General features: G+C 38.6%; 1 protein-coding gene across 1 annotated transcript in view; it reads right to left on the bottom strand.

The window, feature by feature from the left end:
- The window catches only part of map1aa (microtubule-associated protein 1Aa), a 70,824-nt gene that overhangs the window by 17,706 nt on the left and 37,306 nt on the right, over positions 1 to 15,812 (bottom strand). Inside the window, exons 3-4 of the mRNA XM_088641229.1 lie at positions 549 to 631; positions 50 to 190 (exon numbers count right to left, since the gene is read on the bottom strand). Of these exons, the coding sequence (XP_088497355.1) occupies positions 50 to 190; positions 549 to 631 (224 nt within the window). The remainder of the gene's footprint in view (positions 1 to 49; positions 191 to 548; positions 632 to 15,812) is intronic.

The raw sequence follows: 15,812 nt of genomic DNA, 5'->3' as shown, positions 1-15,812 counted from the left end.
CATTGAAATTGTCCATGTGACAAACGATTGTAAAAAAATTGTTACTTACCTCAGGATCAGCAAAGATGTCTGAGAAGTTTTTAAAGGAGAATACTCCACTTTGTAAGATAAGGTCACCTCCCTGATCAGAGCTCTGGCCACTCAGGACAAGGAGCTTGTGTGCAGCTGAATCAGTGATCAGAGAGTGGATCTAGACAGGTGTAGAGAGGTTGACAGGAATGTGTTAAATACAGACCAGCATGATGACCATCAGATTGCATCACATAATTTGTATATTATTTGCAATAACTTAGATATCCACCTACATGCATTAAGTTACTGGACCAGATGTCATGACAGCATAAATCAAAGACAATTTTAGAGAGTAGTCTACAGCATACATTAATATACATATGCAGACGTGGGAACTTCTCACAGAATAATTATTACTTAAACTGGTTCAAAGTTAACACCTTGAACAAAGCTCTTCTTGTGTTGGCACTTTTTGTATTGTTAATTTTGACAGCATGGCTCAGAAGGCCAAAGTCACCTGCCAACAGGGAACCTACCTCAGAGGCAATGGTATCCTCTGATGGATTAACTAAGACAACCGTCTCGAGGACATCGCTTTTGTGATGCAGAGTTCTTTGTCCTGTGGAAGACAGAGATAAAAAGAGACATAAGGAAAGGTACTGACATTTCATAGACAAAAAAAGCTGCCTTGGCTTATTGATACCTATAAAAATGTATTGGACATTTTGAACCACCCCATCTTTAAAGTTTAATAAACACAATATTGGTTCTGAAATTGGAAGACGTTTAATTTTATGATACTCTGTGCAGAACACCAGTCAATTGCCCTCAGGGGGTTTTGACAGACCTGAAATCTACTGCCATCTCATCTTCATTAGAGGTCAACAATGTTAAAAAACTATGTTTTATAATAAACATAGTTTATATTTTAAATGTTTACAGTATATGGTTCACAAAGCTTCTCTTCGTACTGCAAAACCACAAAATAGGGTTCTTACTTGTAGTGGCAAACTGTCATTTGAGGCTTGCTCAAACCTGACGTTCCAAATGATCACCACATTCCTAAATCAATGGCTCACAAGTGTGCATCAAATCAGAGCACACAAGTGTACATTTCCTGTTAGTATTTAAACAAAACACCAAACAAGAAAATTGATCTAAAATACAGATTCTGAAGGCCATGTTGTGAAAGAAGGCAAACATGCAGCTCTGATTCCCCAGTTGGTAGATTAAAAGAAAAAAAAATCTCTACAAGAATAAGCATTTTTTTTTCATTGAACACAACATGAAACAGCCTTTTAAGTGGTAGTTCTAATGGACTGGCTTTCAACCAAAAGAGTCATCAGGGCACTTTGGAGGAACATTAATAGGAAAGTCTCAGAATGATCTTATGGCGCTTTGCCATGACGCAGCTGCTTTGCAGATATTGGAGGACCGCACAAACAGTTTTATCAGTCGATTCCTGTCATGGCCACTAAAAAGTCTCTACAAAACAGAAAACAAATGCATTAAAGTGCACAAGAGGACAGTAATGCCATTCGCCGTGTCTGAAAGCCTCTCTCTGCAGTTATTACAGACTGTGGAGATTGACTATATCATCACTCCCTAGAGCAGAATCAAATTTGCTGCGTTTGTTTCACTTCACCAGAGAAAACCTTCTTTTGAGTGAAATTAAATTGGCTGAGTTTTTTTTTAACAACTAAACATTCTGCAGCAGGAAGAAGGCTAGGTTAGAGCAGGGCCCTACTGCAATGTCTGCAGCAGAGTGCGTCAATTTTTCTCTTCTGTAACACCCACCTGGATTAGCTGTGATACATGTCAGCATTTCTGTCATGCCACCAGTGTGTAGATAATCTTTTAATTCCTTTTGTTTAAATACCTGTACGGAATCTAATAATAGGCCAGGGTAAAATAACATTGCCATAAGAAACATCTGGAGGGAAACCCTATTGTCTCACAGGGGGTTATCATTTTGAAACCTGAATCATTACCAACACCGAAGACTGCAGACTCTTGCCAGACAGGAGGGTTAAAGGCCTTAAAGGCTGTTCCTGTGAACAATAATTTAAAATGTTAAAATTTATTTTGAGTAAAAGTACCAAATCTCTTGTTCTCATATAGGATATATAACAGTGTAACAGCTCCTATAGTGTCTTTAAAAATCATATTTACAGCAAGAAGACCTAAGTAAAAGATTGAATAGTGAGACAGGATTTCCACGCTACACTAAATCTGACATAGCATAGAGAAATCACTCCAACTTTGACTCTTGTCTGGCATCCAAACCGCAAATTAAGTGACCAACTGAATATTTCATTTTAAAAGTACAACAGACTGAAAAGTAAAATCCTATATTTTTGCCCCTGTTTTGAATCCTGAAGCCTGTCCTAGCATACCTGCCACCGCAGAGTTCTGTGCAACAACATTCTCCCAGGAAGACAAATCCTCCAGGGCATGTCTGATTGGCTAACAGAGGCTTGCCATTTCTCACGAAGAACGCAGACTGACAGGTCGGGTATCACAGTGCTGTGAAACTACTGGTGGGCTGTGATGCAGAGGAACAACGATGAGCAAATTCAAGAGCTGCACTGCATAGCATATGTATGTTTTCCCAGAAGATCCTTGGAATGGAAATCACAGTTTTAAAAAAAAACTTTGTCTTAACTTATTTTTTACTGCATAGTGATATGATAAAATGAGTACAGAGTACAAGTACAGAAGATGATTTTCTAATTGTGCCTGATGAGTTTTTTGTTTATTGAAAACACAGGTGACTTCCTTCAAAGTTTATAGAATCTTAATTAGAACTGTATTTTAAGTAATATTGAATCATTTCTCTCCAATTACTCTACAAATAAAAAAATGCCTTTTATAAAACATAAATTCGTCTTTTTAAGCTAAAAGGCTTCCTGAAGGTGAGTTTGCTTGCCACTTGTTTTGCTCAAATAAGCATATAACAGTATTATATGTTCTAAACGTACAAGTGCCACACTACTAACTACAATAGAAAAAGGTTTTATGCTGACATATGATATTATGCCAATCCCTGCTAGTAAATTTGGGAAAAAAATAAATACAGGCAAATTAAAAATCTAGAGACCAAAACTTCAATCAGAGCATAACTAGTTCTTAAGGTCACTCTTTTTTTTTTTTTTTACAGAACTCAGTTAAAACTAAACAACCAACAAGTGTCACCCTAATTATGATTCAATACGGCCTTACGTGTCTTGGTCTGACTGTTTTAAAATGCTATCTTTTTGGCACTTTTAGAAAACCTAATTAGCTTATCACACTTCCATGCACTACTGCCACAACAGCGTCGCATCTCCTCAGTCAGCAAACGCCACCATGCTATTGGCTGTTGCTATGGAGATGGTTGGCTGGCTGTTGCCGGCAGCCCCGTCACACTGACCCAGTCCTGGCATTCCGAGACGCATTGCAGCATTTTCGTGCAAGAAAAAAAAATCTTGCTGCCTGGAAGATGCACAGTGCTGCACAGATTGGGAACTGACACAGCAGCAGTGCTCCAGTCCTTAATCAGACAAACTATATTTAGCATGAAATGCTTATCGGCTATGTTTAACTGCAAGAATCAGAACAGCATATTCTATGGGGAATGGGCAATTTTCTCTGCAGCCTATTGAGATGGTGGGGGATGGGACTACGTGGGGAGAAAAAAGAGTACAAGTAAGATAGGACAACACTCAGACAGAGGTTTTCTGCTAGAGTTCAGATTAGTGCTTTAAAAGCAGGCCAGCGACTTCTTATGAAGTTGGCTGCACTGGATAGTAAGGTGAAGGATATGTCAGAAGTTTTAACAACTCAAGAGAGTGATCTTTATCTCTGCTGATGACAGGAGAGGGATTCAGTGGGAAAATCAATTGAAATACAATTAGGTACAGTAAAAAAGTAAAGTGAAAGAGCTAAAAATACAGAAGCTAAATTAAATGTAAATAAAAAAATGTTGTACTATTGTGTGCCATCTTGTTTTTTGCTCATAAACATTTAATAGGGGCAAACAGGCCAGTGATGGATGTCACTGGAATGTTGAATAGAGAATTATAAAGGATTGAATCATTTTAGTGTGAAAGGGGGATGAAGAGGAGCTTCAGACTCACAACGCAGGAAGTGTTGCCACGCTGTTTAATTACTGAAGCTCTGTGACCGAATTCATGCAAACATCAGGAGTTATTATTTATAGATGACACAAGCTCAGCATTGAAGACTTCACTTGTCAAGTTCAGACTGAACAGAAGTCTTTCAAATGTCCTTTATTCTGAGATTTTCATTGTGTTGCTGTACTGGGAGTTCCTATTTACACAGCCTAACACTAAACTCTGCAGTGGTAGCCAGCATTGTTAAAGACTGCACATGTATCTTAGATACTCTCAGAAGTGTGGGATTGGGCAGCTTCTACTTGAATTCAGAGCCTAGGGGTTAGGAACAAAATAATGAAAACTGTAGGTGTATATTAAGAGTAGGTGAATATGTTAATAATAAATGCTGCTCATGACAAATTGATACAATACATTAGCAAGTTATAACTAAAGAAGGAGAAAGCACTAGAATTCCCACACAAAAAAAAAATTGATATACCTTTTTGGAAATTTCTAGATTCTATTTCTTACTTGCCAAAAAAGTTTCTTAAAACTGGGAAGGGGGTAAAATTTATTAGTTAGAAGATTAGAATGTGAAAATGTTCTACAAAGAGCAACCTTAAGCCATGTTGTGCTTTAGCTTTTGTTGTTATTGTTGAAAAAAGAAACAAAAGAAAAGGGGGAGAGAGTAACCTTCAATGAGTTTGGCTGCTATTAGATGCACATAAAAATGCTGCTGGCCTGGATACCTTACATTTGCATTGAAACAAGTCCAAAATGTGTAAATATTCCAGTAGAACTCCTTTTTCTATAGTTTTGGTTTAATGAGACACTGTTCTGTCTTTTAAGACTCCCAATTCTTGCTATCTGCATATTCAAAGTTTCTCTTAGTTAAAAAGAGGAATTAATTCAGTAATTATGAATGTTTCTTGGAGTGTCACATCCATCACAGAAAACACCAGACTAACAGTGCTGAAGGGAGAAATATAAATAAATCAACTTCGTCCTTTTGATCTCCACACAACTACATTCTCTCAGCAACCTGCTTTTCCATGGGTGTTGTTGACAAGAAGCAGCCCTAGCTGATATCCCCAGTACGAGTCCTGCTGACATTGAGCATCTAGTTCGCAGCGAAACTGCATGACATAGCAGCAATTTGACATAGAAGAGTCACCTTCAAAGGCGTTTGAAAAAAATTATTGCATTTTTCCGTCACTGACAACTTACCACAGTCTTTGAACCAAATTCATCTTAGTTAATAAGAAAGTATTGCTGGTACAGTAAATCACTGAAATCATTAGGGATTCCCAAATAGCTGTCTCTTACTGATAATATCAGTTGAAAGACCTTAACCATTAATTGTAAAAAATTCAGGATAAAATATTTGTAGGTCATATTATAGGTAGCTGTCATAAAGCACACCCATTGACAAATAACGGACACCAGAGAAACTCAAGCCTTAACCACAGCATCTCATGTTGAATAAGTATCTGTCCAAATAACTAAAGACACAAATGCATACATACAGTATGAATAGAAGGATACAAGCACAAATATAGTGGGCTCAGTTCCATATGACATATGAACCTCTTCAACCCACAATGGCTTCCATTTTTCCAACAGCAAAATTAATAAAAGTAAAAAAATACTGTTAGAGTAGATGCATATCCCTCAAAGCAACTGTGTTCATGTTCAAGAAACAACATGAAAATTAAAACTGGACAAATGACTTGTCACTATCCCATGCCACCTTCCAACGAAAGAGTCAATTAAATAACAACAGTCTCAATTAAATAACCTCTCCCAACACACACAAACCCTGTCTTGACCCAGGCCTACGTGACAAACGAGCACAACTGCCTGTCACTGACCGCGCCCACAAGGCACCTGCCAGTTCTCCAGCCCCTAACCCCACTGAGCCACTATACTTACACAACAGATTATGCTCTCTCGGCCCTCTCAAACTTTCCGCCATGCTGCACAGTACCCTCTAAGCCCGGAATACTTCTGTGCAGGCCTGCCTTTGTAGAGACCAGGGTGCACACTGCTAGCCAATGCAATAAGCCTCTTAGGGCCTGAGGGAAATGCGGCCTAAATACAGAAACTGTGACGCCTTCTTGCTCACAGCTTCCCCCACCCACCCCCTGACCACAGAGCCTGAGGGAGCATCCGAAAGGCTGTTCCCTCCTCATCCCAGTGCCCCCCATACCAGTTCCCAGGGGAGAATGGGACAGCTCCATCCCTCAGTGTCTTCCAGACTCAGCAGTAATGCTTTGTCTTAACACCTTTCCATAAATAGATAAGCACACACAGCCACTTTTATGGAGATATTCAAATTAATCTTTCAGGTGTATTTTTAAAATAATTCTTTGAGTGCAGCCAACTGAATGTGAGAATATGATTAAAAACAAACAGAAAAATATTTATTCTCTTACAATATTACTTTAATGCATATGCATATGACAAACCATAATGAGATATCCATTTGTACCAAGTGCTAAAACAGAGTTTGTTTAAAAAGTGTGAATGTAACCATCTGGTTAGTTTTTAAAGTGCTGCCACATATGTCAGCCTAAGTCTGTTCCTCGGGTTTACTGGTTGGTTTAGTCGGGTCTTTGAAGTGCGGTATGTACAGCCAAGTTCTCATTTTTTATTCATTTCTCAAGCTTTAACAAGCATGAAATGTCAAGGAAAACAACAAGACATTTTTTATGAACATAAATGGTTTAAAACTATTTTTAAGAGTCTAGGGGTTGTGCAATAGCAAGGCTTTGGCTGGCGAAATCTCAAAATATTTCAAGACGCTTTTGCTATGACTCATTTCAGTAAAGATTCTTTTTATCTACTTATTTAAATCCCAAGTCTTTCAAAAAGACTTTCTAATATTCATGTTATCACACCCTTTAACATTGCTTTCCATGAACTCAAAAGAAAGAGAAAAAGGCCAATTCTCTTTATTGTGTACAATCAGGTATTTTGGCTTGGTATTACTCTGTAAGAAAGGCTTGAAGGAAAACAAATGATACAGCCTTACATTAGGAAAATATCCAATATTATGAAAGAAATCCAGCCAGCCAGCCTATCTTAGCAAGCAAAATGTTCACTAAAATGTAGTGTTTTATTCTTCTCCAAAATAACTATTGCAGCTACTGAGCATTGCAGATTAGATTTATAATAAAAGACTTGTATAGCATTATCACATTGCTATGTTGGATATAAATATCTAGTAATTGCTAGGTGGGAGAGGCCTCACTTGATTTCAGGACCCTGGACAGCCCCTGGAGGAGCCACTCTGATCAAGATCCTTAGCCACTGTGATGGCAATCACTGATGCTTTGGAAGATGTCTGAAATCATTCCACATTATCCAAAAAGCCAAATTAATATTCAGACATTCACTGAAAAAAAACAAACATTATTTCATAGGAGAAACACAAAAATGTTTTGTTTGCTGCTCCATTGCTCACAACACTTATCCTTTGAAAACTAAGCCTCTTGAAGCTCAGCATTTGAAGAAAGACCGCTTCATTTCTCAAAACAAACATCTGAATGTTATCTGAATCACATTACACTCAGTGACACGTGCCATATAATCTTTCTTTTTCTCCTTTCTCTCTTCGTCTTCCTCACAGCACCTTTTTCAGGAAGCTTGTCCTAATTTCCTCCTGTAATCCAACTCGTGTGATTTGGCCAACACTGGGAGCTTCCGTCGTTAATCCTATTAAAGCATCAGTGTTAATCTCACCAGGGCTACTCAAGCTCTGCCCACCACCTAGGGAGGGGTCTTGCCCCCAGCCCTACCACTACCACTGCCCATGTCTATAGCTCCCTGCTGGTCATGTCTGTCAAAATACCAAGTGCTGTCAATTCTTCTTGATAATGTCACTGAACATGACATTCACATTGTCATCGCTTAAGTTATTTTTCATTGTGTAATAGACAGTGTTACCTTATGATTTATGAAGCATTTCTTTTGTGAAAAAAAAAACCCACATATTTTAATTTGGTGATAATCTATGGCTTATGATCATCATGATTATGTTGATTAAGGTTTTGACTGCTTCTTATGTCTGTGAATGCCAGTTTTTTTCAAAGAAAACTTGAAAACAATTTTGAGGATATACATGTCAAATAGACTCAAAGAGGAAAAAAAAGACACCTTTTCTAAACAGCAAATTTGGGTATATTCACCCTTTCCGATCACCGGGGGTTTTAGAGACTAAACTGTGTTTTTGAAAAGACTTGAAAACTTGAAAGAAAATTCATAAAGAAAGATGTGACTGTGGAAAAATGAACAGTTACAAAAGACAAGCTGCAGTGGAATTATACAGTTTTGCGAATCAACAACAAGGGCTATAACAAGCATAATTATGTGTTTCAATTTCAAATGAAATATGAATGAGTTAATACAATATTAAATCTCCACTGCTTTTAAGACAGGCTGAACTGTTGTTTAGACTGTCTAACCTCAGAGGATAGCAATTGGTTGATTTGTTAGTGAGATATAGACCTTACCTTTGAGTATGTGTCCATATTTCAAACAAAATCAATGTACTGTACATGCATGACCTGAGCCATTTAAAAATAATATGACAAAGCGAAATGGGGTTAGAAATTGAACTGTTATTCAAAAGGCATCAGTGGTACTGATAACTCACTACACTTTGTTTTACGTAGACTTTCCCATGCTTTAAGTGTAGCAAATTCAAATGTAGATCTGACCACTTCATCCTTCATCCACTAAAACCGGACTCTGACAAAAACAAGGCATTACTGCCCATCTGTATAGAAAGTAAGATTTCCTGATGATCATTTATTACTGATGTTTTGAAAATTAGGACTCTGCATAGCTAGCTACAAGTAGTTAGCACAAATACATTTCACACTACTAAGAATAATGTTGCAATGAAAAAAATATCAATGTCAGTCACGTTATGTCATATCATTTCCCAAACCGCTTTTTTACCATAAGGTATCGCAAGAAGCCAGAGCCTACCCGGCTCAAGACAGGGTACACCCTGGATGGGGCGCCAGTCCATTTCAGGGCAGGTGCAAGCCAAAGATACATGGGGGCAATTTGGAGGCCACGGTAAAGGCAGAGGGGGGGAATTTGGCCTGGACACTGGGATAACTCCTTACTCTTACTGAGAAATGTCCGGGGATCTTTAATGACCACTGAGAGTCAGGACCTTGATTTAACGTCTCAGCAGGGGTTTTGAATGTCGTCCTGTCATCACCCATCCATTAATCTACTTGTAAAACACTTTACCTGAAAAAGGGCCATTGCTGTGTAATGCTGCTCCACTTTAGAGTATGTATTCTGAAATTCTGTGAACAGACTTTTCTGAGAGAGAAAAAATTGCAGGACACAGGACAAACTCCAAGAACCTATTTGGAAGAGAGGCAAACCCCCAGTTTGTCAAGGTACTTTTTTCCAACATCAGGCAATAAATTTGAAAGAATTTTGTGCAGTAAAAGTAGAAATGATGCATGTATAACCCATATTGTTGTCAGGTGATGCTATAATGACTCTTGCTAGACATGTCAGTGGAGACAAATAGTGTCCTCTCCTGGACAGTCTTAGGTCTACAGTCAAATTTTGCATGGCTATGTGTTTGTGTGGAGAAAGAAACCGGCCTCTTTTACTGTCAGACGCCTAGCCTCAAACTGGGAGTCACAGAGGGAGCCATTTTGTACAGCTAAACCAACGCAGCATTTAATACAAAATCCTGCTGCAGCTGTTGTCAAGGCAACCATCTCCCCAAAAATCCCCAACACAACTCTTCCATCACAATGGTAACCCATTGTCTGTGTGCTCAGAGACTGAGGAGCTTGGGAAGACTCATCCATGAGTGGGGTGCCTGGATGAGGACGAACTGGCAGGCAGGTGGCAAGGAGCTGGTGCCAGAGAGACACAGACACACAGAGGGAGAGTTTGTGTCAAGGCAAGCCAGCGAGCATGAGCTGGGTGGCAAGAGCAGTGTCATCATTCACCAGAAGTGGGCTTGACGTCTCCCTCCCTCCACTTAGGCCTGGCAGCATTGAAAGGCACCAGCACTTGGCATTGTGCACCGCAGAGCACTGAGAGACACTATCAATTGGATAAGAGCAGAAAGCTCTCTTTCCTGAGAGCTTATGAAGGAGGCCAAAGTGTTTTAGAAGATGATGAACATTAATGACTCCAGACACTGAAATAAAAAGGGAGAGGTTTTTGTGTGGAGTCCCACTGTTGGCTCCTATCATTTGTTTTGTCACACTGTAAAAGGTAGCCCAGCTCAAGAGGCCATTTTTGTCCATAAAACTGGTTCCAAATAAATGCTTTCTTCCCTTCATGAAATTGTTTTGTACTGTACAGTAGGAAGGAAATATGTTCAGAACTGAAACGATCAGAAATCTAGGTGGCAATTTTCAGACATCAATGAGTGGTACCTTATGTTGCTGAAAATCACTTAACAAAACTGACAGTCTAAACAGTTATAATGAGGAACCCAACCAAACAAGACACACAAACACACAGAGTGTGAATTTGTCTGTGTGGGGGAATGTGTAACTGTAAGGCTCAAATGAAGAGATTGATTAACTAGATCAATTGTGACTACCGAACCACTGTTTATTGTAAACTATCAATTAGCAGTAACATATCATTCGTTCCATGATTCCAACTGTCAAAATTTATAATATGCAGTATTACAAGCTCATGGGTCAAGGATTTTTTGCATTAAGGAATTTCTCGCTTTCTAATATGTATGAACAGTGTCTGTTATTTAAAGGCAATACAGTATATACAGTACTGTATTTTCATCCTTTTTCTAACTGCTTCATCCAATACAGGGTTGTGGGGGAGCTGGAGCCTATCCCAGCAAGCAACGGACACAAGGCAGGATTCACCTTGGACTGGATGTAAATGCATATATGCTATATAAATTAAAAAGTGAATAAAACACTATTATGAATATTAAGTACCGACAAGACCATGCTTTCAACATAACAACCTAGCAGGGCAACATTCTCTTCCTACTGGTAAACAGAATCCGTTGTGTTCACTGACAGTGCTTAACACTCATACTATTATATTTAGCTTCTCGATGTTTTCCAGATTCTTTGCTTACCAAAGCCCATCTCTGCAGGATTAAAGCACCTCCCTAAGCATAGTGAAAATCTGTGCTTATTCAACAGAAACAGAAAGTGATAGGTTGTGGGTGCCATTAAACCTTCTGAGCAAGAACACGTTATGTTGGATTTATCTGTTCTGCCCATAAATCCCACAACTCAGGATGAGACTGCAATCCTGCACTGAGTGTAGGAAGCCCAAGGGGAAATTTCCTCCTGCCAATTGCAAGACATGTATTAAACAGGTTACTTCTTCGCTGTTGACAAGATGACAAAATATGATTTAACACATCCCTGCCTGAAGGACCAAGGAGTGTGCGACAGAAACGATGGAGGGACAAGAGGAAATCAGTGGGATGGCACTGTATTCACAGGTGTGTGTCCACTGCATTTTCTAAATGGACTTTGTGGTACAGGTGTTAGTATGGTAAGTCAAGAAGTGTTAAAGAAAACAGAACAGTTTAATAGTAAATGACAGACCTAAGAGCTGCTGTGGTTAACTCATTTTTTTCTAAAGATATTCTATTGGAATTCAGTAAGGGAATGGGTGTGATCTGGAAATAGCTACATTTCTGGTTTCATTCACTAATTCCAGGTAACAATTCAAATTAATAAACCAACATTTGCTTTATTATTCCTTTGTATATTAAAAATGATTTATGCTTAGCAATACAGGAACAATTTGTAAGTATGCACAGCATAACTATATACATTACATTTTACCTATGAGCAGTATCTGCTGGCATTATCTTTCTGCTGTCTGGACTGTCTGGCTGAAAGGTGCAGCTTTTCTCCATGATTGTTTACAGTAGCAGTTCTAATGTCCTCAGACAGCCTCCCAGACTCCTACACAATTCCAGCACTGGCTGCTGGCCTCCCCTCTGTGCTGCTGTGGCTCAGAGGCTCGGAACACTGCTGGAACATTTTAACTGCGTTTCCCACCTCCCATCACACACAAAAACACTTTCGCTCTTGCTATGTAAACAAGCTGACTGCTGCTTCCAGCTGAATCTGACCAAAGAAAATCCAACCTGACCTTATAAGGGAGGCCTAGCCAACATAGAACATTCATGATGGATCCACTTCTATTACAGTATTTTCCTCTCAGCTTTAGTGATAATTAATAGTGATAATTGAGCTGGAACAGCTCAAAGAGACTCTCTTAACAGGTTTAATAAGCTGACTGCAAAAAGCTGCATCCCCTTAACCCCACACGGTGCTCTGAATATGAAGGACAGTAAGTGGGAAACAGATGGAAAGATACGGCACAGGTGATGGGCTGGAGTTAAATGGGAAATGCAAAGAACAGGTTATTCTCAACATAGCAACACATCAAAATGCAGTCTTACAATAGGTTACTTTTGCAGGCAGCCTAGAACTTAAGCTCTGGTGTTGATAACTATGGAAATTGAACTAGAGGACAGAATGATGACATTCTAGCAGGGGAAGCAGAGATGTCCTTCTCTGGTAATTTCTGTCAATCAGGAGGTTTTGTACCATTCCTACACCTGACAAAAATCAGCCATGTATGCTAAGCAGGGTTTTGACAAGCAGGTTTTGACAGGACATGACATTTTAACATTTCCATAGCTAGGGATCTCAGAGGTAGGGATCTGGGTCTCTCACACACACACTTTGGGTGTGCGAGACTATCAATTAAACAAAGACAGCAGGACTCAATACTATGGATTTGAGAGAGATGAAACTCAAAAGTGTAGAGCATTTGAAAAAGTGTGATCTTCAAGGCAATGGGTTTAGTCCAGGCAATTTAATACTGCGGGTGTGAAAGCGAAACTAATTCAGTCCTGTAGGAATAGCAGAGGAATCAGAGGATTAGAGACAGAAATATACACAGAAGAGCTGAAAGTCTGAAATGCAATAAAAGAAAATCTGTTCTGGATATCTGAGAGTGCAACATAGAAAAAAACAACCTAAATAAAAAAATAACAGACCAACTATGGCCAAGCTAGGTGACAACAGGTGCAAGAAAAATACATAGATCTCCATTAGACATATTTCATGTAAGGTGGACTGGGAGGTGGTTGGATCATAAAGGTAATCTAAGTAAACATTGCACTATGTGACTAGAATAAAAAGTAACTATATACAGCATTTGACATTTGTGAAGCTCTACATATAGGAAAACATATCTAGCTAACATAATACATTGTGATTCGTTACAGTTTAACATGAAATCAGAGAGTGCTTCTCAGCTCTGACCACAAACAAATACCCATTTGTGCAATATTAATTAAAACATACAGCCAAAATATAAGTGCTCACCACAGAATAGGATGAGCTTCTCCAGATAAAATGCTGTGTTCAGTGTATTCATTTTTCACTCACCCAATGTAAAATACTAAGAAGGCATTAGTCCATTAGTCAAGCGCAAGGTGGGGGAATCATTATTTTTAAAAGATAAAGACATGAACATCTTAAACAAAACCACAAAGTTTATAAGCTTTTCTTTCCCTACATATATAGTCTCCTGTGATGCAAAGATTCGGATCAATAATGATCAAAACTGGTGTTTGCAATTATTATTATTAACTACTGTTAAGTTCAATTCATATTCATTTTGATTTAACTGCAAAAGGCTTTGGGCCACAGGGATTGTACGTACTGTAGCTTCAATCCCACATGCATTTTCAGTACGTGAGAACACGTGCACAATACAGCTCCTTCTCCACCCCTTTCAAGTTTCCACTCTCCACAGATGACTGAATAGAGTAAAAAATGCACACTCCCGGAATTTCCACGGAGAAACAGGAGGAAAGAGAGATTATGTCAGCTGCTAATGCCAGAGCCAGAATCGGGACTTTTTAACACTGCAATCCAGAGTGACAAGTTATTCTTTCCAGACAGAATGGCTCCCTGGGGGGGCAGTGACATCATATGGCACTGAGGCCCCCACTGTCCCTTTGTGCCCCAGAAGCCAAAACCTCCTGTTGCTTTCCAAAACCCATTCAAGTGTGCTTTTACACAGCAATGCAATGAAATCAGACTTTCCTGCCTCGAGATTCCAATGCTGCCTTCTGAACAACACCTCTGGACAATCTCAGAAAGCTTACGGACATTTCCCCTTAGTTGCTCTGCATTCACGTAACATGCTAAACCCCTCTTACATTATAGCCTTGTGTATAACATGCTAAAGCAATGCTTAATCAATGGCACAAAGGTCTCCAGGCTCCCAGTGAGGCTCAATTCATTTGCCTCTGTGTTCCAATACCAAGCAAGACTCTTTGAAATAAACGAATGAAAAAAAACTGCATTCGATAAATGTAATTTGTTAACTTTCATTTCAGTCGGTTGGTCAAATTCTAATAATAATGAAACGATCCGGCGAACAAAGCGATAGTGGACTTAATACTTTGGCTTTAGCTGGCTGGGCTGAGTACATGATGGCATTGGGCAAAGATCAGGATTTCAGCGGCTTTTATTCTTTAATGTGCAGGGAAGCCGAACTGTGACATTAGAATTTGACCTCCACCCCAACTTCTGTTCAATGACAGCAGGTGGTGAATCTGAAGCAAGGGACCTCTCTTGATTGCTTCTCTCTTGAAGTTGATGTTAACAGATAATCCAATAACAGATTTACATTAACTGAAAGTCCTACTGCAGTTAAAGTTGTATTTAGAGAGAGTACAAGATACCATATGTGTATGGATATAGTCAACAAGTGTACATTAATTAATACGAGTCCAATCAAATAGCAACCGTATTATTATTATATTTTATATAATTTGTATATGTTATATAGTATAATTATGATATGTGAGTATAATTTTTACTAACATACCTGTTCATGTGACACTCAGCACATGTTTAAGAAAAAGCCATTGTGCCCAGTGATACAGTGTTCTAACACCCCAGCAATTAATCTATGAACAGGCCTGGCGGGGGACACTGTACTGATAATGAATGTTCCTTCTGAAAAGCACATTATTACCATTGCCCAAAGACCTAGCTATTTCACTGGTTTATTGCTATTTATCAGGAATAAAATACAGCTCCCCAATAAAGTAAGAGTCTGGCTTCCAATAACAGCAAGAAAATCAATGCCTTAATTTGAATTATGGTTTGCATCAATCATTAGACTCGTTTTTGGAAGTGAGTTATCAATGGATCATTTTTTTTTGCAAAAGCATAATGTCAGCAAGTAGCTGTATTACAGGATTATAGCTATAAATCTGATTGATTATGCATAGGCAATACATAGACAACCATAAAAAAAAGCCTAAGGAAATGAGCTGGGTAGCACTACAGAAACATGCATCTATTGTACACATCACTCAAACAAATGTTTTTTATGCAAAATCCTTTTTGGCTCAGAATCTTTATTATTATTATTATTATTATTATTATTATTATTATTATTATTATTATTATTATTATTATTATTATTATTATTATTTCTACTTACATAGAGTAGTTCACTGGCTAGCACACATTGAAAAGAACAAATCCAGGTATAATTTTCACCACCGAATCTGACTTAAAGCTCTAAAGCATGTATTGTATTTACTAAATCTTACACTACTGTAACAATGCATCTTGTTCCAAGAGGCTTTGTGTGGCAGCTGTTAGCAGCTAA

Source organism: Lepisosteus platostomus, chromosome 7 (assembly GCF_059453375.1).
Source record: "Lepisosteus platostomus isolate fLepPlt1 chromosome 7, fLepPlt1.hap1, whole genome shotgun sequence".
NCBI lineage: Eukaryota > Metazoa > Chordata > Actinopteri > Semionotiformes > Lepisosteidae > Lepisosteus > Lepisosteus platostomus.
Note: the sequence above shows the minus strand (reverse complement) of the source record. Positions and strands in the feature narration are given on the sequence as shown.